Source organism: Doryrhamphus excisus, chromosome 1 (assembly GCF_030265055.1).
Source record: "Doryrhamphus excisus isolate RoL2022-K1 chromosome 1, RoL_Dexc_1.0, whole genome shotgun sequence".
NCBI lineage: Eukaryota > Metazoa > Chordata > Actinopteri > Syngnathiformes > Syngnathidae > Doryrhamphus > Doryrhamphus excisus.
The window spans coordinates 27,376,178-27,398,299 of NC_080466.1; the positions used below are offsets into that span (position 1 = coordinate 27,376,178).

Here is a 22,122-nt window from a genome sequence, read left to right on the forward strand (position 1 = left end):
GTACTCCTTTGCACTTCCGCGTTCGTTTCATCACCGACTACACATTTATAATCTATAATAGCGATGCCAAAGTAATACTCGTGATTTATACGACCCACAAAGGATGATATTAGTTGGACGTTAAGTGAGACTGACTTTAAATTAGCAGTTTTTCCCGTTTATCGGGGAGTCACTCGGTGACTACTTATCTTGTCAGTAATTACCACCTCTTTGGCAAATGCTGTTTTACTTCCTGTTTCTCAACCACATTGAAGATTATTTACGAGAGCAGCGACTGTAGTAGTACAAGTACTACTAAGTATACCGGTAAGTATTAGTTATACGTTACGACTGAGGTCTGCACCTTGATGATGTTATTAAATAGAGTTTTCTCTTAAATAGCTAGTTCCGTGCTAGCTTCCGGTGTAGCTCAAATGCAACCCAGCTGTTACCTTTGATTCGATTGTGATGCAGTTCAATTTAGACGTTTTTGGTTGATTGTTGACAAACTTTTCAAAACAAAATGACCATGTTCAGTATTATACGTACAATATATTGAACTGACACACCAAAAGTAACCAGTGTATTGTATGTAGCAATGTCTGGGAGTCCAGCCGTCGTGCTGCGCTTGGTGGCGTCCGCCTACACTGTGGCTGAAAAGGCTGGAGACATTGTGAGGAAGGTGCTTCACCGTGGAGAACTTGGTATTGTTGAAAAGGTGAGGACTAGAGCAGGGGTCCCCAAATCACTGGTTTGCTTGTTTAATTGTCACTTTGGAATAAATGGAGAGCGTCCCAGCACAAATGAATTACATCTGTGAGAGTAATATTTCAACCTTGTCCACAGGATGGCGCTAATGATCTGCAGACATTAGCAGACAGACTTGCACAGAAGAGCATTTGTGCTTCACTGTCCAGACATTTCCCTAAAGTAACAATCATTGGAGAGGAGGTGATGTTTAATTTGTCTTCACAAAGAATGCTTTTTTTGTATGATTTTGATTTTAATATTCAACCATCTCACTTCGTGTAGGACCTTTCACCTGAGGAGGTGACAGAGGACTTGATTGAAAATGGCCACGCAGAAGAAATCCTCAAGAAAATGTGTCCTGCTGAATATAGTAGTGTGAAAGAAGAAGAGGTACAATATGGCCGCCTCATTAGCAATTACATTCATTCTGGCACATTTCGGAAAAATTACAACTCTTTTCTGATCCAAATACGTCTGGATCTCTCTAAGCCGTGGTCTTAAATTGTGTTGTCTGCCTTTTTAAGCTCGTTGTGTGGGTGGATCCTCTTGATGGCACAAAGGAGTATACTGAAGGTAAGTTTTGGGTGATTAGGGTATTTTATCATTGTTGTACCTTGGAAATGTTACCATATATTTCTTTACTCCTAGTACGTCTTTAAGATTAGTTTGAAATGTAAAGTACATTCCCAAAAATATAACAATGTCTTCATTCTGTTCCATCAGGCCTCCTCGACAACGTGACCGTGCTTATCGGAATCGCGTACGCAGGCAGAGCAATCGCAGGTGTCATCAACCAGCCATTCTACAACTACCAGGTCCAAACGACTAAACTAAACGATCCAGCTTCTCTCACGGATCTTTAATTGAACATGTTTGTCTTTTGCAGCTTGGGCCGGGGGCACAACTGGGAAGAACCATGTGGGGAATTCTGGGACTGGGCGCCTTCGGATTTCAGTTGCAGGAAGGTCCAGACGATAAACGCATCGTCACAACCACACGGTCGCATAGCAACAAGATTGTAACCGAGTGCGTTAATGCCATGGAACCTGATGAGGTTATACGAGTGGGCGGTGCGGGAAACAAGGTAGGATATTTTTATTTTGTTGCATTCATGGACACTCTGTAAATCGCAATAATATGGTTATGGTAATATGCATGTATGTGTGGTCGAAATAAACAGAGAAAGTTTTGTGACCAAGTTGCTAAGTCGGCAACGCTGATCCCTCTTGCTACATCTTATTTTCTGGAAGATCAGTTTGGGTTAAGAAGCAGAGTGGTAATGTAATCTACTCTACGGAGTTGGAACGACAAGCTAGCTTCACAGACAGTCCCATCATAATGTGTTTATGAGCGAGGGCGGTCCATTCAAACCAAAGTGGAGGTCATACAGCTTTTCTTCCTGTCACACACATTTGCACCCTTGACATACAGACTGAATTGAATTGATAACTGTGCTGGTTAGCTAATGTATTCAAGATATGGATGTGGGTGGGGTCATAAAAACAATTTTTCCCAGAAACGGGTTTTTTAACGGATTTATTAATTTGATTCATTATCAATTATCAATTATACACATCAACCAAATTTGACTTGACTTTTTAAAAATGCAACGGTCTCATTAAATAATCTGTGTGCAGATCATTCAGCTTATTGAGGGGAAGGCTTCGGCCTATGTCTTTGCAAGTCCAGGAACCAAGAAGTGGGACACGTGTGCTCCTGAGGTTATCCTGCAGTGCGTCGGAGGTATAAATCATCATTTGGGATTCAGCCGTTCACGATGAGGATGTATTTCTTTAATGTCTTAACGAGCATCCCCGGTTCTTTTCCCGCCAGGTAAACTGACCGACATGCATAACAACGCATACTGCTATGACGCTAAAGTCAAGCACCTGAACTCTGCGGGTGTTCTTGCGACACTAAGAAACCACGACTACTACATCAGCAGAGTACCACAGTCGGTGCTGCGAGCCCTGAAGGCTGACTGAACATCTACTGTACAGTAGGTGCATCTCATAGACACACACACCTACACACACACACACTGCCATCTGTAATGGACCCTTTTTAGAATTCCGTTATTGGTGCTTTTAATGAGTTCACTAATTTGACTAAATCACACTTCCTTACAAATCACAACATAGTTGAATTATTTCCTAGGTGTGATGGGTGCATGTGTGTTAATCCACTCCCACTGCCAGTGGATGGCTGTGAGGGTTGTAAGAAGTGTAGTACTGTACTGGTATGTGTTTCTATTAAATACAGAATAGTGACCAAACAGTGGAATCCTCTTCCTGATGGATTATTCTTAGGTATTCCATCTAGTCCAAGCTTCCCATATTCATTTTGTACATGTTGACAGCCCATGTTTACATCCCAAATGTGAAGACTCACATGACTAAAGGGTTTATAAGCTTTTATATTTGCAATAATGCCAATTATGGAAATATTGAGCCCCTGAAAATGCATGTATTCTACCAAAAATGACTAGTTCCCAAATGATAATTCATATTTTTAAAGTTGAATATCTGCACATCCTTTGAAATATGTAGTCAAATTAATTTAATGTATTCATATCTGGTCAGTATAACAAATTTGAAACCTGTAATACTGTTTTGATTATGACGAAATGTACACAATTACCAGTGCTATACTGCGTGTGACCTGAGGGGGTCACTATATACTCTTTTGTAAAAGCCACTACAACCCCGCCTGACAGTACTTTCTATGAAACCGTAAAGGGTTTGTTTAAATCATTTTCTGGACCTGTTGGTGTTTTTTTTTTTTGTCGTCCCATTTTAGGGAATGTGTGTAATTACATTAATCCAGGGGAAAAAAAAGTACATTCAAGTTCTACACGTGTGCAAACACATACTGACAAATATTACCCGATTTACATAGGACTAAAATCAACATTGTATCAAAAAGATGTAGTATGGTCATGTGACTCATTAAATGTACAATCCTTCAAACCTTACATGTAAGGACCAGAATGTTTTGGTTTTTTTGGGGTTGTGTCAGTCCAGCTTTGGTTCTTCTTTCTCGATCTTCTAACCTGATAGGAATCTACAACCATTTTCGGTACAAAAATCCTTTTTATAAGTGCAATCACCTCAGATAAACATATTACCCGATGATACTTCAAGCACTGTGTATAAAAGTCTTAAGCTGTAGTGTTTCTTCCACGGACAACCTATCGTGGTAGAAGCTCAGTCCGGTCAGCAGTTCGATGTCACGCACGCGGGCGGCGTGCAGCTGCATCCAGTCCTCCAACCACTTAAAATCTGAGTCCGTCTGGAGAGAACAGGGGGACACATTGAGAGGTGCGGCCGTAGTAGGACACACGATGCGTTTGACACACGATGGCGTTTACTCACAGAGCAGCTCTCTGTGTAATCGGCTCTGTGGGGTAGGATGAAGGAGCGGACTTTAAGAGGACCCTTGCAGTTGGAAGGAGCCAAAGTGGAATTGCCACAACTGGTCAGGATCACAAAGAAATGTGTAGGGATGTGGGCCTCGTTCCTGGAGAAGGAGAGACTGTCATTTCTGGGAATGGTGTCCTAAAACCACTTCCGGTATGGTCTCGAGTTTGTCAGATTAGTGCAGCGTGTTTTTTTTTTTTTTGCATGTATGATTAATTTAAAAAAATCAAATAGACAAACAAAAATGTGTGACGGACTCACGGTGCAGATGTCTTGTAGGCGTCAACCTTTCCATTATAGTCTTCATCAAATATTGGCCCACTCAGGACGTTTATCCCATCCAGCTGATTTGCATACCAGGGAAGCAGGACAAAATGGAAATGGTTCCAAACGTCTATATTTGGGGAGGCGGGGGGGGGGATTCAGTATGTTAGGTATAATTTTTAACAGTGACATGGTATTCATGATGATTACGATTGAATGGACCCAACAGTTTATTGTAGTTTTACTAGAACTAAGTCCTTGCTGTGTATTTTCTGACATGTAGTAGCGTATATTTGCCACTTGGGGTCAGTATTTCCACACTAATTGAACATTTTCTCACGGTAGTTTCCATTTACTGGGTGGTCCCAGGAAAAGTTAAGTCAGAGCTGTGTTGGATACATTTGCCTTCATGTTGTTTCAAACAAAACCATCCATCTTATCTTGATTGCACAAAATGTGGAAATGATGCTAACTTTCCAAAAACAAAGATGAATCATGTGGATAAATGTAGTTAACATTAAATTGTAGAGTGCTGGTTAAATTCTATATTTTGGAGGCTTTAGGAGCTATAAATGATCGCTGGAAGTAGGGCTGGGAGATAAACACAAAAGTACTACGACATGTACTTCGCCCGTGTCAGTAAAGTAGGTCTTTTGATTGTGTGTGCATTCCCCTTTAAGACGAGGTACTGTGTGGTCACGTGACTCCACCCATCCAGTGTGAAGAAGGGGGAAACAAAGTGAAACGTATATTTATCTTATTCCATGAAGTTATAAAACAGGCGTGCTACCTACAATACAATAATTTTTGGTACCGTTCAGCCGGCAGTACACAAACTTTGGTAACAGTAACCTGCTTTGATTGGCCACAATATTAGTAGGTACAAGAGCTGAATCCAGCATTCTGCCTGTATGGCTATCATACTACATTATATAGTATATAATTGTGGTAAAATATTGGACCCCTCTCAATACTTTGCAGTATGCAATCTTAAACCTTGACGAAAAAGTTAATTTGTCATACTGCCCTACCAGGAAGGATAAGTCAATTTAAAAAAGTCAGTTAAAATGCATTTTTATGGCCATACATGACACAGATGTGGCCGGACAACCTCACCTTTAAATGCAGGGAACATTGGCACCATGTTGCTGGTGATGAGGGAGTCTGTCATCAATCCATCAGTGGTCAGACCTTGAAGAAAATTAGAGACAGGTATGTGACGCTCATGCCATTTAAATCGGCTATTTCTCTCATCATTGTTTCCGACTGAAAGACGAATTGATAGTCATTTAGAAAAGTATTACAATACTTTAATTCAGCATCCAGCGGGGGGAAGTATAAACTCACTGGGGTGATGTAGAAATCCGTAAGCATTGTCGCACGTCTGGCTGGTGGCCGCTGGTATGCGAACGTCGACGCGAATGCACGCCTCTTGTGGTGGATGCAAGTAATGGACTGTGGGCTGAAAGAGCAGAAATGTGTTATGTATTGAATATCTATCGATTATAGATCCATAAACCAGATTCAATTGACATTTATATTGGACAAATGCAAAACCTACATCTTTATTAAATAGAAATATTGATAGTGGGAGAGCAAGGGATGCCCCCACTGCCTCCCGCATGTCATCAAAATGATTTAAAGGGATCATTTTAGGCTTAAATCGCACCAAAACGCTGCTTTATGGTGTCAGTAAGTCACTCTAGATGTCACATGATCAAAATATCATCAACTCCAAGTTGCATTTGACTGGACACCTGCAAGTAAACACGAGGAAACATGGCCCAAAATAACATGTGGAATGGGAGACAACCCCACCAACATAGCTGGGGAGGCCACAACTGGGTGTCAAGATGTTTCACCTCGCTAAATGCAATATAGGGCTCTAAATGCCATACACTAAGTTCTCTGTGAAGCATTTCCATAATGCCTCATTAACTCACTAGCAAGATCTCAGTGTATAGACTGGTCATATATCTCGTCTCGTTTCATATTATCTACATATTGTATTGTATATAACTCTGGGGAAAAACTGTTGATTTTGTTAATACTTGGGTTGTTTATATTGTTTATTTTTCTATAGTGTATTTTGTACTGCTTAACTGATTCAGTACTCTTGCTGCTGTGCAATGCAAATTTCCCCACTGAGGGACGAATAAAGGCATATCTTATCTTAAATAATGCTAGCAAGTCACATTAAGGAGCACGTTTACACATGGCCAAAAAGTAGTTGCTAATGTAATTACATGCAGTACAAACTGATTTGTTTATTTTTCTAATTCAGGCACTTTAAGGTGTGTGCAGTTACTGATTAGATGCAAATATTTGGGCTTGAATAATGCAAGCTAGCCATTGTTTCACACCTCTTTACCCGGCTGGTGTATTTACATAAGGTGTATAATACCCCAATGTGTATTGACTCACTCAGCCTGAGGTCACTATTTACAAAGACTCAAGCATGCAATAAGAACAATAAGAGAAACCTGAATCATGGAGATGAGTAAGAGCAGCAGGAGGAATTCAAACCCTAAAAACCTCATTGACTTTCCAGCCAAACCACTACGAGCAGCCCAGGCTATGTTTAGGGATGAAAGACAATTTTGGCGCAGCCCACTCACCACACGTGGGAGGGCGTACGACACCCAAAGAGCCATGTGACGGTCTTGGCTGTATCCGATAATGTAGTCTGCCTGGTGAAGCAGACAAAAGGTGGAGTCTGGTAGGACGACGCTGGGGATGCCGAAAGGATGGTGGAGGCGGCGTAAGGCAGCTTTGGCTAAAATAGGAAAGACAAACATTACGCTTCCAGCTTCTAATACAACACTCAATTGTAAACGACCATAATGTAATCCATAGGGCATCCACGGAATGTTCTAAAATGGAGGTATGAATTTCCTCACACTCGTATTACTTATAGTTTAATAATAATAATAATAGACATAATAGATAAGACATAATTGACTCGTAACAGACTCGCATGTTAGCATTGGCAGTTTCTTGTTTTTTTCTTACTTTCTTGAGGCTAATGTCTCATGAATGTAACATTACTGACATCTAGTGACCAGTATGGAATACTACATCTCTACATAATAAATCTTCTGAATGCCTTATATTTGTATTTCCATCCCTTTATGCTTAAATGTTAGAAGTTATATATAGCTGTAGCTATATATATCACTATATTGACACATAGTTTAATTTATTATATTACTAATAAAAAACTAAGTAATAAGTTTTTATTTATTTATTTATTTATTTTATTTATTTATTTATTTTATTTTTTTATTTATTTGTTTATTTTTTACATTTTATTTTTACAGTTACTATGGTACCCATTATGTCATTGGATGGTCATATCACCTCATACTTCGGTATGTGATAAAATGAAAACAAAAAACTATATTAGGAAAGCAGGAAGTGAACAAATGTAACAGTTACTGATTGTAAAAGTACCAGATGGAGGGGTAGGATTTAATAAGCAATTGCTTCTTCCTACTCCTTTTGGACATGTGGAACTGTGAACTGATTATGGGATGCATTCAATAGTAATCTGATGCATGTTCAAATGAAATAAAACCATTAATTTCACCCAATAATATGTAAAATTTGCATAAACATGCATATTTGACCAATAGGCCAACCTCTAATCAGCAATAATTGTGATGTCTTGAAATTCGAACCGTGAATTGGTACTACTAATTTATTGCTTTGAGTTGCAAGCTACTGTAGTTAGGAGTATCGAACGCGTACAAGTGTAGTACTTCTATGATCTGCATATATATATATATATATATATATATATATAATTAATTAATTTAATCCACAATGTTTGAACTTGGTTTGTGCTGATTTGTTTGGCATTAGATATATTTTACCAGAAAATTTTGAATTTTAATTTAAAAGTTCAACTGTTTCAGGAGTTCTACAGCCGTTTTGTAATTTTATTTATTTTTTTGTTTGTTTTTTTAAGAGCAACATTTTTGATATTGCATGTTTCATTCAAAGTACTCCAACTTTAGTATCGAACGCTATAACCTCCTCGTACAAGTGTAGTACTTTTACGATCTGCACTGTACTGTAGCAGAAGTAGTCATTTGTAAACAGCGGACACGGTGACAGAGGCTGTACGAATTAATAGCATTTTAATTCATTTCAGTGGGAAAATTGATTTGAATGCTTAGTCAATGCATAGGATAATAATGTCTAGCAAACTAAATAAAAGGACTAAACGCAAAGAAATGTCAACCTACCCAAACACAGAGGGCGGAACTAATCTGTAGCTCACAATAGCACGTCATGGGAAGCTCATTTACAAAATCCAAGTGGCAGCCGATGAGACCACCCACTTTTGGCATGTACCTCCAGATTGTGTAGGAGGGATTTGATCGGTGATTGTATCGCTTATGGCGGCACGGTGGTCGAGTGGTTAGCGCACAGACCTCACAGCTAGGAGAACACTTGGCCATCTCTGTGTGGAGTTTGCATGTTCTCCCCGTGCATGTGTGGGTTTTCTCTGAGTACTCCCACATTCCAAAAACATGCTAGGTTAATTGGCCTAGCATGTTGAGTGAGTGTGAATGGTTGTTTGTCTATATGTGCCCTGTGATTGGCTGGGGACCAGTCCACCTCTTGCCCAAAGACAACTGGGATAGGCTCCAGCACCCCCGCGACCCTCGTGAGGAAAAGCGGTTGAAAATGAATGAATGAATGCATCGCTTATTAAGGGAATGCTGAAAGAAGCCATCACTGCTTGCTCTCCTATGACGGAGTATTAGGTGCTGCTGCTTTGGTCCACATTGTGCCGCAAGGGCTGCTGGGTTTAGCGGCTATTCCATGTTTTTAAAAGCATCATGAATGTATACTAAATACAAAAAAAAAACTACTCACCATCACTTGTAGTAATCATTACTCTGTTCAACTCTTCCTCCTGCAAGTATAACATTTCTTAGTTCAAATGTACGTGGAAGAAAAGCGAGGAAGAAAAGAATCATTTGACCTCATCTGTTGTTCTGGGCTCACAGGAGCAATTTAGATCGACGGTGGGGCGGAGGGTACTTGTCTCACAGGGGATGTCATGGGAGAGCTGTGCAGGGTGAACTGGGAAGTGGACTGGACTCGTCAGGAGGTGGTTTAGACTCCCATGTGTACCGTTGTTAGGAGCAGGGGGAACACCCAGAAGATCTGGAGTAAATGCATCATGTATAACGTCATCATACATATTATAATAATAATTGACATGTGACCTTACCACACATGAGGTTGTAGACTTCAATGTTCTCAAAAGGAGGCACAACGACGCCGCTTTTAAATCCTGGACCATAACCGATGAAGATTGCCTGGAAAAACAATCGACCCCAAATTGTTCATAGATATGAATATGACTGAATGATTGTTCAGCAACTAGTCCAGGGTGTACCCTGCCTCTCGCCCAAATATTTGACATTGTTATTCATAGAGGATATTTAAAAGGAACATGCTGCGGTTTTCTCACCTGCATGTTGGTGAAGAGGTTATCTGAACCATGGAACCCGCCCGTGCAGTACTTGATTTCCTTTCTGTTTCTGCACACATCAAAATGTACATTTTAGCTTTTTGTCATACAGTGAAGATTTTATTTTAAGCTCAAAATAGCAGTTGATCAGGAATGTCGTGTGCATTAAAGTTGGAGTACTTTGAATGAAACATGCAATATCAAAAATGTTGCTCTTAAAAAAACAAAAAAAAAATAAATTACAAAACAGCTATGGAACTCCTAAAACAGTTGAACTTTTAAATTAAAATTCAAAATTTTCTGGTAAAATAGATCTAAAATGTCAAACAAATCAGCACATTTTTTGTACTACAGCTAAGAATGTTCGTGTTACTTAACCTTCCTCTTGTGTTAGATTTCTGGTATCTCTTATTTTAATGGGTCTGTTTTGACCCATGTATTAAATCAGCTATAAAATACACTAAAAACAATAAGTTACCATCAAATTTGCTTCTCATGTCTTGGTTACCTTCTTAGGCTTCCTCATCCATGAAAATGTTGCTTTTAATACTTTTGGTGTGGGCATGGAGGCCTTTTTTTGTCACTATACCCCTCCATTTCAATGTCCAAAAATGGTCAAATGAACCTCAAAAGAATCATATTAATAAATTGAATTATTTTGTTACCTGGCTATTACTGAGGGCTATAGAACATATCTCTTAAATCAATTAGTTTTATTTATTTTCTCATTTTAGTATTAATCACTAAAGAAACATCTATGGTGTTCGGGTGAATTTTGACCCATATATATGTTAATGTCAGAAAAAGTAGAAAAAGTTATTGTTTTCAGCAACAGAACTTTAGTATAAAGTGAAATCAAAATGCAGAACAGGTCCAGATCTTGGTTCACTGTACTTCTTCCCAATTATAAATGTGAAATCAGCCACTCAAATGAGTAAAATTGTACACTTATGATTTCAGTTTTGGCTCAAAATATTGCTTTATAGTCATATTATAATAAACCGACCCTAACAATACAGTGGTCATAATTTCAACCAGACCATTTTAAAATGTAGTAAAAAATAATTTTTGGGTTTTATTTTGTTGAAATCGAGTTTTCTGACAAAGTCAAAAAGCCTTGATGCAATAAATAAATGTTATGTGATTCTTTTTATGCATTAAAATTTAAAACACAAGAGGAGGGTTAAAACAAGCTGCCTGAAAATAGTTCCGCCTTACTGTATGTGCAATAAACTTGACACCTCATAGCCCCCTATGCTAATATTTATGTTAATACTGCCAGTTTAAAGCAAAATGAGCACCTAAGTTAGTAAAAATGATTTCCGATCATCACTCACAGCGCCGCCTGCCAGCCTTCTTTCATATATAGGTGGCCTCTTTCTATCCTCGCGTTGTTGGCAAAGTGCAGCCGTTTGGGGAGGTGCTCTTTAAGATACGGCCTCATTTGCTGCTCGGGGGTCCTGCACTTCAGAACACACAAACCATGAAGGATCAACACATAGCGGTCGGTCTGACAAGCAGATAATCTTTCATGCACTTCTCTCAATACAAAATGTCACGTTTGGAATTCTCCGCATACCGACAGGTTCTTCACCAAGCCCTCATAGTCAACTGTGGAAAGGGAGGGGGGGACAAAAGAATATTCACAGTGAGGACAAGGTCAGAGGCTCCTCTTGAAAATAAACTGACACTGAGGGATGCTGCTAGGGTAGGAAGACAGGAAGTTGGCCGTTATCGGGGGGGAACTCACAGGAAAAGAAGTCGTCGGGGAGGCGGCTGGGTCTGATACGAGCAGCCGGGCCTTGGATGACAGTGAAGTCGTCGGTGTTGTTCAGGTAGGGGGAGACAAAAGCTGCCCTTTCGCATGATGCTTCTTCCATGCCTGGAAAAAAACAATGGTGAATATTTAGTCATTTTGTCTTAGTTAACAGAATTAGTCAAAATTTGATAATTGTAGTTCCATTTACATTTCTATTTGAAGCTACAAACTTTGTTTACGCACTCGTTTTCTACTTCCCCCCCTGGCATGTGAGTATTGGTTAATGGCAGCAATGACTCAACTAAGTCAAATATTTGGAAGACGACGCTAAGCCTTAGAGCCATCTGGGCTTCAGTGTAGGCCCACTGAAACACTTCTATGCTAGGACTACGTTAAAAAGCCATAGCATTTCAGTATGTGGAATCAAACTATGGAATGGATTGAGTAAGGAAATCAAACAATGCACAACGATGAGCCAATTCAAGAAACAATACAAGCAGTTGATGTTTGCTAAATACAAGGATGAAGAGTCTTGAACCAGTCATGATGTGCTATATATATCACTATATTGACACTTACTATGGTACCCATTATGGCATTGGATGCTCATATCACCTCCTACTTTGGTACATGACAAAAATAAAATTAAAAAATAAATAAAATAAACAAGTAATAAAAACTTATTTTTTTATTATTATATTACTAATAAACAGCTTAAGTTTTTTATTATTTATTAATTTTATTTTAATTTATTTTTTAATTATTTTTATTTTATTTTTACAGTTTATTTTTACTCATGTCATTGTATGGTCATATCACCTCGTACTTCGGTATGTGACCAAAATAAAAATAAATAAATAAATAAAATAAACAAGTACTAATAAAAGACTGATTTATTTATTATATTACCAATAAAAAAACTTAGTTTAAGTTTTTTTATCATGTATTTATTTTGTTTTAATTTATTTTTTAATTATTATTATTTTTATTTTAACAGTTTATTTTTACCCATTATGTTACAGTGAAGAAAATAAGTATTTGAACACCCTGCTATTTTGCTATTTCTCCCACTTAGAAATCATGGAGGGGTCTGAAATTTTCATCGTAGGTGCATGTCCACTGTGAGAGAGATAAACTAAAAAGAAAAATCCAGAAATCACAATGCATGATTTTTTAACAATTTATTTGTGTGATACAGCTGCAAATAAGTATTTGAACACCTGTGTATCATCTAGAATTCTGACCCTGAAAGACCTGTTAGTCTGCCCATTAGAAGTCCACCTGCACTCCATGTATCATCCTGAATCAGATGCACCTGTTTGAGGTCGTTAGCTGCATAAAGACACCTGTCCACCCCATACAATCAGTAAGACTTTAACTTGTAACATGGCGAAGACCAAAGAGCTGTCCAAAGACACCAGAGACAAAATTGTACACCTCCACAAGGCTGGAAAGGGCTACGGAGCAATTACCAAGCAGCTTGGTGAAAAAAGGTCCACTGTTGGAGCTATCATTAGAAAATGGAAGAAGCTAAACATGACGGTCAATCTCAATCGGAGTGGAGCCCCATGCAAGATATCACCTCGTGGGGTCTCAATGATTCTAAGAAAGGTGAGGAATCAGCCCAGAACTACACGACAGGACTTGGTCAATGACCTGAAAAGAGCTGGGACCACCGTTTCCAAGGTTACTGTAGGTAATACACTAAGACGTCATGATGTGAAATCATGCATGGCACGAAAGGTTCCCCTGCTTAAACCAGCACATGTCAAGGCCCGTCTTAAGTTTGCATATGACCATTTGGATGATACAGAGGAGTCATGGGAGAAAGTTTTATGGTCAGATGAGACCAAAATAGAACTTTTTGGTCATAATTCCAATAAGCGTGTTTGGAGGAAGAAGAATGAAGAGTACAATCCGAAGAACACCATCCCTACTGTGAAGCATGGGGGTGGTAGCATCATGCTTTGGGGGTGTTTTTCTGCACATGGGACAGGACGAGTGCACTGCATTAAAGAGAGGATGACTGGGGCCGTGTATTGTGAGATTTTGGGGAACAACCTCCTTCCCTCTGTCAGAGCATTGAAGATGGGTCGTGGCTGGGTCTTCCAACACGACAACGACCCGAAGCACACAGCCAGGAAAACCAAGGAGTGGCTCCGTAAGAAGCATATCAAGGTTCTAGCATGGCCCAGCCAGTCTCCAGACCTGAACCCAATCGAAAATCTTTGGAGGGAGCTCAAACTCAGTGTTTCTCAGCGACAGCCCAGAAACCTGACTGATCTAGAGAAGATCTGTGTGGAGGAGTGGGCCAAGATCCCTCCTGCAGTGTGTGCAAACCTGGTGAAAAACTACAGGAAACGTTTGACCTCTGTAATAGCAAACAAAGGCTACTGTACCAAATATTAACATTCATTTTCTCAGGTGTTCAAATACTTATTAGCAGCTGTATCACACAAATAAATTGTTAAAAAAATCATGCATTGTGATTTCTGGATTTTTCTTTTTAGTTTATCTCTCTCACAGTGGACATGCACCTACGATGAAAATTTCAGACCCCTCCATGATTTCTAAGTGGGAGAAATAGCAAAATAGCAGGGTGTTCAAATACTTATTTTCTTCACTGTATCGTATGGTCATATCACCTCATACTTCGGTACGTGACCAAAAAAACAAAATAAATAAAAAAATAAAATAAAAAAACTTAAACATATTAGGAAAGCAGGAAGTGAACAAATGTAACAGTTACTGATTGTAAAAGTACCAGATGGAGGGGTAGGATTTAATAAGCTTTGCTTCTTCCTACTCCTTTTGGACATGTGGAACTGGGAACTGATTATGGGATGCATTCAATTGTAATCTGATGCATGTTCAAATGAAATTAAACCATTACCATTACCATTGGATGTCTTCCTACCAGGAAACCACATAGACTTAAGACGGCTTGCACCACGATGGTTGGTGACCTCCAACTTTCCACCACCTTTCTCTGCTCTTGGTTTCAGTTCTTATAATAAATAATTAATTTAGGCTGCTCAACGTCAGAGTCAGGCCTCCACATTCATAATGTCTCGTTTTATGGTTTACTACCTCGTGTAAATAGCGTTCACCTCACCGTGATCCGATGCAATTATAATGTTGACACAGTGGAGCAGGTTTCTCTGTATCAGGCCATCCATCAGGGTCCCCATAATCCGGTCCACGTTCTTGAGAGCATCCATGACCTGAACAATATGGTTTAAAAAGTTATCCAGGTTTGTGAAACACCTGAACAACTCGTTCCAAATAAAACATCACCATCTCCATGACGTTGACATAGTAAATGTTTCAGGGTGATGAAGCGTGAAATGGAAAGCAAATACTGTAGATCGGGGTCTCAAACACGCGGCCCGCGGGCCAAATGTGGCCCGCAGGACACTAGTTTGAGGCCCCCGCCTTGATATGAAAGTTTAATGTTAGTGCGGCCCGCGCAAGTTTGATATGGATGCTGTATGGTATCATGTACCCAGAAAAAATTATTACGTTTGATTAATGTTCATGTTAAAGGTTAAATAACTGTTAATAGTTATCCTCCCTATCTGTGTGGAAGTGGTAAGTTTTTGGCTATTTAAGTTTAAAGGAAATAACTTGAAGGCTACCGTTTAGGTCGCTAGCTCTCTAGTTTGCGAGTTAGTCTCAAGACCTTGCAGTTGCGCAATATGTTGTAAATAAAAAAAGTATAAATGTGACTATAGTAGTGTTTTGTCATGTCTACAGGGCTCTAATAATGCTTTGTTCATTTTAATCTGAAAAAAATAATTTGTCTACCCACCAACTATATGTGGTTTCTTAAGTTTTTATTATTTGCCGTTTTATTATTATTATTATTATTATTATTATTATTATTATTATATGTATTACTGATTGATTTTCTTTATTCTTGATTTATTTATTTTTCATCTTATTTTGTGCAGAAAAATAAAAAGATATGAGAACAGTGGAATGTTTTATCAGAGCTTTTATTGTAGAAAATCGGAACCAAAGCACTGAAAAAGTTTGTATATTTTCTATTTTTAATAAATGTGTTTTTTTCATTTTTTTGGAAAACCTGATGCGGCCCAGCCTTGCCCAGACCCTAGCTCCAGTGGCCCCCAGGTAAATGCTGCTAATAGAATATTGATATATTTAATATTAACATGAGTAAATATTTATAATAGTATTAATATTAATTCATTGTTGAACTGTATTATATATTTGCATCGGTACCTGTGGGTTCTTTAAGTAGAATATTTTGGTGATGCAGTTGACTGATTAGTGGACTACTTCCATGTCCAAGTAATACCTTACCTGGGTGCTTGCTGGTCCATAGCGGTGTCCTGATGAGTCAGGCTCTTCCAGGTACAAAGTGTAAAAGTCGGGTCTGAAATCACACATTCAGCAGTCAGTTTCTCCGAGGCCCGTCTGGGTTGTGTGGACTACACAAAGAAACTCGAGATACCGTTTGTCTTGCGCTAAATCCAGCCACTCGAACAGCGTCGACACTCTGGTCTCGAACGCGGTGCTTCTGTGCGTAAACATCAGCAAACGGTAATATTATGTAACTCTGCATTCAAAATGAGGTTGAGTAAATAGCGTCGCTCGTACTTATCGTAGATTTTATAGAAATCCGGGAAGCTGCCATTGATGGCCACATCTGAACCGGGCCAGAAGAAGGTTCCTGTTTTTAATTTGTGATGCTTGGCAGTGATCCAAACCTAAAGAGAATAACAATATATGGATTCTGTAATGACAGCCTCTCTCCCTTCCAATTATTTGAGGTAAATACGTATATAATTACAGCATTTACAATACGCAGCATCACTTACTGGTTCTCCCTGGTACCATTTAGGGTTGAACTTCTCCTCTGTTTTCAAGCTGAAGAATGCGTTCCGCTCTACATCGTACATCTTGTTGTCAACAATCCCATGAGATTCCGGGTAAAGACCCTGTAGCAGCGAAAGTAGATTCATAATCTACTAATAAAATTATAGCATCTTCACTAATTAGGGGGCATTGCAGTTCAAGTACAAGTTCTTCCTATATCTAAGTAAATTGTACACAAGACTTACAGTGACAATGCTGTAGTGGTTCGGGAACGTCTTTGTGGGATACACGGGCCTTAAATGTGGCGTAGTTGTACCCCAGGCTTCTGCAACACAACGTGTGACATCATCAGGATGCATCTTAATCCACAAAGTGCTTCTTTGTCACTTACGTAACTTGGAGATAACACGGAGGTGTCTGCGGTGATCTTTCAGATATTCCGCTCGGAAACCATCCAAGGACACGAGGATGAGGGGAGACCTGGTGAAACTGATCAAGAGGCAGGAATCCCTGATTAGCAGTAATGCTTTCAGTGGTGTACTAATAGGTTTGTTGCAGGGAGATTGGACCAATACTGCATGACTTATGACTGCTGTTATTGTTGCCTAGGCAGTGTGGGGGGGAATGCGGTGCAGTGTGTCAGTGTTACAGAGAACACAAAACGGCTCTTTCAGGCCCCGAAAGAAGAAATAAAGTCCCACTAAGAACACTGAAAGACAAGAGGAAGACTAATTTGTCTACTAATGATTCAAAGATTTGTGTCCCATTTGTGGCCGCTTTTTAAAGGTGACCTATTAAGCTTTTTCCACGTTTCTAACCAAAAAAATGCTCTGCATGCTCGGTTGGACTGAGTTTTTTCTAACAGTTCTACTGATGTCAATGTGATCCGGACTTCCTTATATGGGCTGCAGATGTAGTTGGCAACACCGAGCCCTCCTGCTACATCTTATTTTTTGGCAGACCAAGCATGTATGAGGCGTGTTATGTCATTACTCTATGGAGTTGGAGCATCACAACATTCACAGACGGTCCCATGTGATCCAAACTTCCTTAGATGGGCTGCAGATTGCCTACACTCTAAACGCAAAACTACATATCTGGAAGTCCTCGGGAGCACTTGGGAATGTGATCAATCACAGTGGATTGGGTGTACCCGGATTTGTTTGTTTTTTTTGAAGGGGCCTGAATATTTGCTAAATGTAGTTTGCAACACCGAGCCCTCCTGCTACATCTTATTCTTTGGCAGACCAAGCATGTATGAGGCGTGTTATGTCATTACTCTATGGAGTTGGAGCATCACAACATTCACAGACGGTCCCATGTGATCCAAACTTCCTTAGATGGGCTGCAGATTGCCTACACTCTAAACGCAAACCTACATATCTGGAAGTCCTCGGGAGCACTTGGGAATGTGATCAATCACAGTGGATTGGGTGTACCCGGATTTGTTTTTTTTTTTTGAAGGGGCCTGAATATTTGCTAAATGTAGTTTGCAACACCGAGCCCTCCTGCTACATCTTATTCTTTGGCAGACCAAGCATGTATGAGGCGTGTTATGTCATTACTCTATGGAGTTGGAGCATCACAACTCACAGACGGTCCCATGTGATCCAGACTTCCTTATATGGGCTGCAGATTACCTACACACGGAAATGCGGACCTACATTTCTGGAAGTCCTCGGGAGCACTTGGGAATGTGATCAATCACAGTGGATTGGGCGTACCCGGAAGCGGAGAAATTAAAAATTCTCTCCAAAAGTGTCCAGTAAGACCGGAAAAAAATTGCTATATTTGTTCCCATTTGTTTTATGTTTTTTTTTTTTTAAGAAGGGGCCTGAATATTTGCTAAATGTAGTTGGCAACACCGAGCCCTCCTGCTACGTCTTATTCTTTGGCAGACCAAGCATGTATGAAGCGTGTTATGTCATTACTCTATAGAGTTGGAGCATCACAACATTCACAGACGGGCCCCATTATGTGTTCATAGCTAGGGCAAAGTGGGAGCACCAAATTTATTTCTGGCGGTCCAAATGTATTTGTGACAGACCGCCACCTAAGTAAACTTTGCTAGCCTATGTAAATTCACTGTAATCGCATTCCGTCGATGTAAAATGCTGCAACAACGACGTCAGAGTCCCTCTGAATGTTCTGAACTGCTTTGTGTTGTATTCGCTAACTTCACGTCGTCCTCCTTTGGGGCACGACTTTATCTATCATGACTCAACAGCGCCACTGCTGGTTGTAACAAAGTATTGCACTCCATTTTGATTGATTGTGATGTCGATTTCTTAAAGAGGGTGTTACCGTTTTATATCGGAACTGGACAGCATCGCAATCTAAACAAGCCCAAATAAAACTAGGGAATGGTTATTTCCACTCGTATCCTGACGTGTTAAAATTGTGCCGGGAGCCAGAACTTATATTTAACACACACTATTTTACGCTTATAATTCTAACAGTCCGCCTTGAATTATTAGTTTTACAAATTTTATTTGTAAAAGTGTCATACTATCAGCTATATGTTTTCATTTCCCTCAAACTACGAAATTATTATTATTTTTTTTTTTACTGAATAAGACATCTTAAAAGTTGAAATACTCCGAAAGTAACTGGTGGGCCGGATTCAAACGCTTGGTGTGCCGCATGTGGCCCCCAGGCCGTCGTTTGCCCACCCCTGAAACAAATTTTTGCTGAAGAAATTCCCCTCTCCCAAATGCTTCTATCAACTCTTTAGCAGATGGTTTGCTATGAAAGTAAAAAAAACTACCAAAGAGTTGCATAGTTATGAAAAAATTGGAAGCTTTTCACTATCGTGTTGTGAAACTAAGCTATGAAAATGTACAGACACCCACCCATTTCCCATGTGGAAGAATGTATTGCACCCATATGCTCACTCAGCTGAATTTACAGAACACGCACCCAATCTTAAAGGGCGTGAACCTTGTTTGAAGAATAACCTTGGCAAAAATGCGAAAGTCAAATGTCCGTCTGGGCCACACATGTCTGAGTACTACGAGTCATTAGCCCCGTTTTCCACATAGTTATTTTTCCACATCGTCACTTCCACCACTAAAAACTCTGAGGCAGCGATAAAAGAATCCTTTTTGTTTTCTGGGGCCAAAGCTGCCAAACAGCCTGCTGCATGGGAACAATGGCTTCCACTCACGCCACAAGTCAAGGCCGTTATTCATGAAACTGGATACATCACATTAAAAAAAAGATGTGAAAGTGGGTCTGATGTTTGTGAAAGCAGGACAGCTTGGATTGGGAATACAGCGACGCCTCCAAACGTGATGCTGAATGACTTCCATGTTCTCATTAACTGTGGAAACCTATTTGAATACATTTGTTGTAGGTGAAAACTAACCATATTGTGGACACGTTTTAAGTCAAATTCTAAACACCTCAATTCCAAATGTTGCGACTTTGTGGAGGGTGTTATGGTAAATTCAATTCCAAAAGTAAATAATTACCCTGATGGACACTGTGGCTTTGCACTTTCCAGTAATGCCGCCTCATACTGCAGCCAGAGCTCACCATCACCTGGAAAATAGAGAGGACGTCTGGGTTACATCTACTGTATATATGCTAAATAATACAGAATATTTACTATAGCTGAATCTGGTGCAATCTGGTATCACTTTTCAACTTTTACGAGATTTGCTTGTATTTAAAAGTGACTACCGTATTTTCTGGACTATAAGTCGCTCCGGAGTATAAGTCGCACAAGGCCAAAAATGCATAATTAGGTAGAAAAAAACATACATAAGTGGCACTGGAGTACAAGTTGCATTTTTTGCGGGTAATTTATTTTAACTACTTGACCAAAACAGACATTACGTCCTCTTGTATATGCTAACACAATGGTTATTCAGGCTACCAAAAAATAAATAAACAGAAAAGTTGTCCAGTGTTTATGTAACAAACAGTTTTTTCATTTTTTATAAGTCGCTCTGGAGTATAAGTTGCATTTTTTTCATAATTTTTGTAATTTTTTCGTAATTTATTTTACAAACTACTTAACCAAAACAGACATTATGTCCTTTTGGAATGCAAGTTCTAACAATAAAAAAAGAATAGAGAACAGGCTGAATAGGTGTAAGATATGCTAACACAATGGTTATTCAGCTACACAAAAAATAAACATGAACAGAAAAGGTGTCCAGTGTTTATGGAACATAAACACTTTTTTCATTTATAAGTCGCTCTGGAGTATAAGTCGCAGGAACAGCCAACCTATGAAAAAAAGTGCGACTTATGGTCCGGAAAATATGGTATTTACTTTAATTCAGCACAAACTGAAGTCTTAAATCAGGGGTGTCCAAACATTTGCCACCGAGGGCCGCATATTGAACATAAGGATGCTATGGGCCATTTTGATATTTGTATGTAATTTTTAAAATTTTGTAAAAAGGCTAAAAAAAAAACAGTTTCTTGCTTAATTTAATTATTTGTATCAGCATTTCAGCTTTTATTTACATTCTAATCCATCCATTTATGCTGTTTTTTTTTTAATTCCTAGAATTTGGCGCAGGCCAATAAAAAAATAAAAAATAAATAAAAAAAAAAGGAAAAAAACACACCCGGCACACCCTGGCTTAAATGGCTTAAATATTGTATTTTTAAATTAAAACACCCTTATTTTTTCCTGATTATGACTCACACTCACAAGCAGAACAACATCGGAAATATCTCAGTATGACACCACTTTTAACTAGAGTGACTAAAATAAACATGGTCACAGGACTATCCGAAGGTTGATAAATGTGTCTAAATAACAAGATATCTTCTGTTGAAGATGCTTCTCATCTTCTGGCTGGACATGAGATGAAAACGTTCCTAGCGTGTTGTTGAGAAACTTCCTACCTCGCCAGACCAGAAGTGCAGCTTGAATGAAAAACGACCCATTTCTGTCTCTGGGGATTATGTGGTAGAGAGTAGGTGAGGGGAAACTCTCTCGTAACGGAATCAATGAAAGTGTTCTTCAGTCATTTCCTCTATTTTTGAACATGTTTTCCAGAGAAGGAAACATGCATGAGACGTTTACAACCCCTCCTACAAAAGATGCACGGATCTGCCTTATGCCAAAATAACACTGGCGTGCTTGTGGTTAAGTCTAATTCCTTCCATATGATTTTCATTCGATGTGAAATAGGACATAGAAGTCAAATGGGGGTGCCGCCACGGATGAGGTACCCCACCCAGGATGGAGACAGCTGCACTGTCGGCAAGGCAGCTGCTAAGATACACGAGACAATTTGGACAACAAACCTTTTGGGTCTTTATGATAACCGTATCCTGTAGTCAAGTGTTCGATGTCACCACTGTGTCTCTAAACTGTTTTGCAAGGTGATAGTCCACTATGTGGTGTTAAAGTTACTTCTCTACTTTTTGGGGAACCCAAAAAAAAAAAAGACTGTTGTAGCCTTAGAGAGAAAAAGTATCAATTTAATAATACTCTGACAAAATAGTTAAAAAAAAAAAAAAAAAAGATTTTAAAATGGCCACAGCTACACCACTGCGAGGAATTTCAAGTATTTGTTGTGCAAATGTATCACTGTGGGTAACATTTCAACCCTTGGTATATTATTATTATTATTATTATTATTATTATTAGC

General features: G+C 39.2%; 2 protein-coding genes across 4 annotated transcripts in view; one reads left to right on the forward strand and one right to left on the reverse strand.

The window, feature by feature from the left end:
- Nucleotides 1–4,507, forward strand: bpnt1 (bisphosphate nucleotidase 1). Its single transcript, XM_058071783.1, has 9 exons — nucleotides 1–306; nucleotides 576–697; nucleotides 826–930; nucleotides 1,012–1,119; nucleotides 1,254–1,302; nucleotides 1,453–1,544; nucleotides 1,616–1,813; nucleotides 2,367–2,472; nucleotides 2,563–4,507. Exons 2-9 carry the CDS (start codon nucleotides 578–580, stop codon nucleotides 2,712–2,714), a joined length of 930 nt encoding a protein of 309 aa, XP_057927766.1. The 5' UTR covers nucleotides 1–306; nucleotides 576–577; the 3' UTR covers nucleotides 2,715–4,507.
- enpp1 (ectonucleotide pyrophosphatase/phosphodiesterase 1) overlaps nucleotides 2,244–22,122 on the reverse strand; it is a 27,546-nt gene continuing 7,667 nt past the window's right edge. For all 3 annotated transcript variants that reach the window (XM_058071759.1, XM_058071765.1, XM_058071772.1), the window contains exons 3-23: nucleotides 19,978–20,047; nucleotides 16,896–16,993; nucleotides 16,750–16,829; nucleotides 16,507–16,626; nucleotides 16,286–16,395; nucleotides 16,140–16,205; nucleotides 15,989–16,061; nucleotides 14,778–14,886; nucleotides 11,654–11,785; nucleotides 11,483–11,514; nucleotides 11,241–11,368; nucleotides 9,904–9,973; nucleotides 9,661–9,748; nucleotides 9,409–9,593; nucleotides 9,300–9,339; nucleotides 7,031–7,188; nucleotides 5,760–5,874; nucleotides 5,529–5,603; nucleotides 4,410–4,542; nucleotides 4,104–4,248; nucleotides 2,244–4,020 (exon numbers count right to left, since the gene is read on the reverse strand). In XM_058071759.1, coding sequence (XP_057927742.1) covers nucleotides 3,868–4,020; nucleotides 4,104–4,248; nucleotides 4,410–4,542; nucleotides 5,529–5,603; nucleotides 5,760–5,874; nucleotides 7,031–7,188; nucleotides 9,300–9,339; nucleotides 9,409–9,593; nucleotides 9,661–9,748; nucleotides 9,904–9,973; nucleotides 11,241–11,368; nucleotides 11,483–11,514; nucleotides 11,654–11,785; nucleotides 14,778–14,886; nucleotides 15,989–16,061; nucleotides 16,140–16,205; nucleotides 16,286–16,395; nucleotides 16,507–16,626; nucleotides 16,750–16,829; nucleotides 16,896–16,993; nucleotides 19,978–20,047 — 2,180 coding nt within the window. In that variant the 3' untranslated portion in view covers nucleotides 2,244–3,867. The remainder of the gene's footprint in view (nucleotides 4,021–4,103; nucleotides 4,249–4,409; nucleotides 4,543–5,528; nucleotides 5,604–5,759; nucleotides 5,875–7,030; nucleotides 7,189–9,299; nucleotides 9,340–9,408; nucleotides 9,594–9,660; nucleotides 9,749–9,903; nucleotides 9,974–11,240; nucleotides 11,369–11,482; nucleotides 11,515–11,653; nucleotides 11,786–14,777; nucleotides 14,887–15,988; nucleotides 16,062–16,139; nucleotides 16,206–16,285; nucleotides 16,396–16,506; nucleotides 16,627–16,749; nucleotides 16,830–16,895; nucleotides 16,994–19,977; nucleotides 20,048–22,122) is intronic.

Excerpts from the sequence above, each read along its gene's own strand:
- bpnt1 (XM_058071783.1), top strand. The coding sequence starts at position 578 with ATGTCTGGGAGTCCAGCCGTCGTGCTGCGCTTGGTGGCGTCCGCCTAC. Across the intron at positions 698-825 it reads AACTTGGTATTGTTGAAAAG|GATGGCGCTAATGATCTGCA; the intron begins GTGAGGACTAGA and ends CCTTGTCCACAG. Across the intron at positions 1,814-2,366 it reads TGGGCGGTGCGGGAAACAAG|ATCATTCAGCTTATTGAGGG; the intron begins GTAGGATATTTT and ends ATCTGTGTGCAG.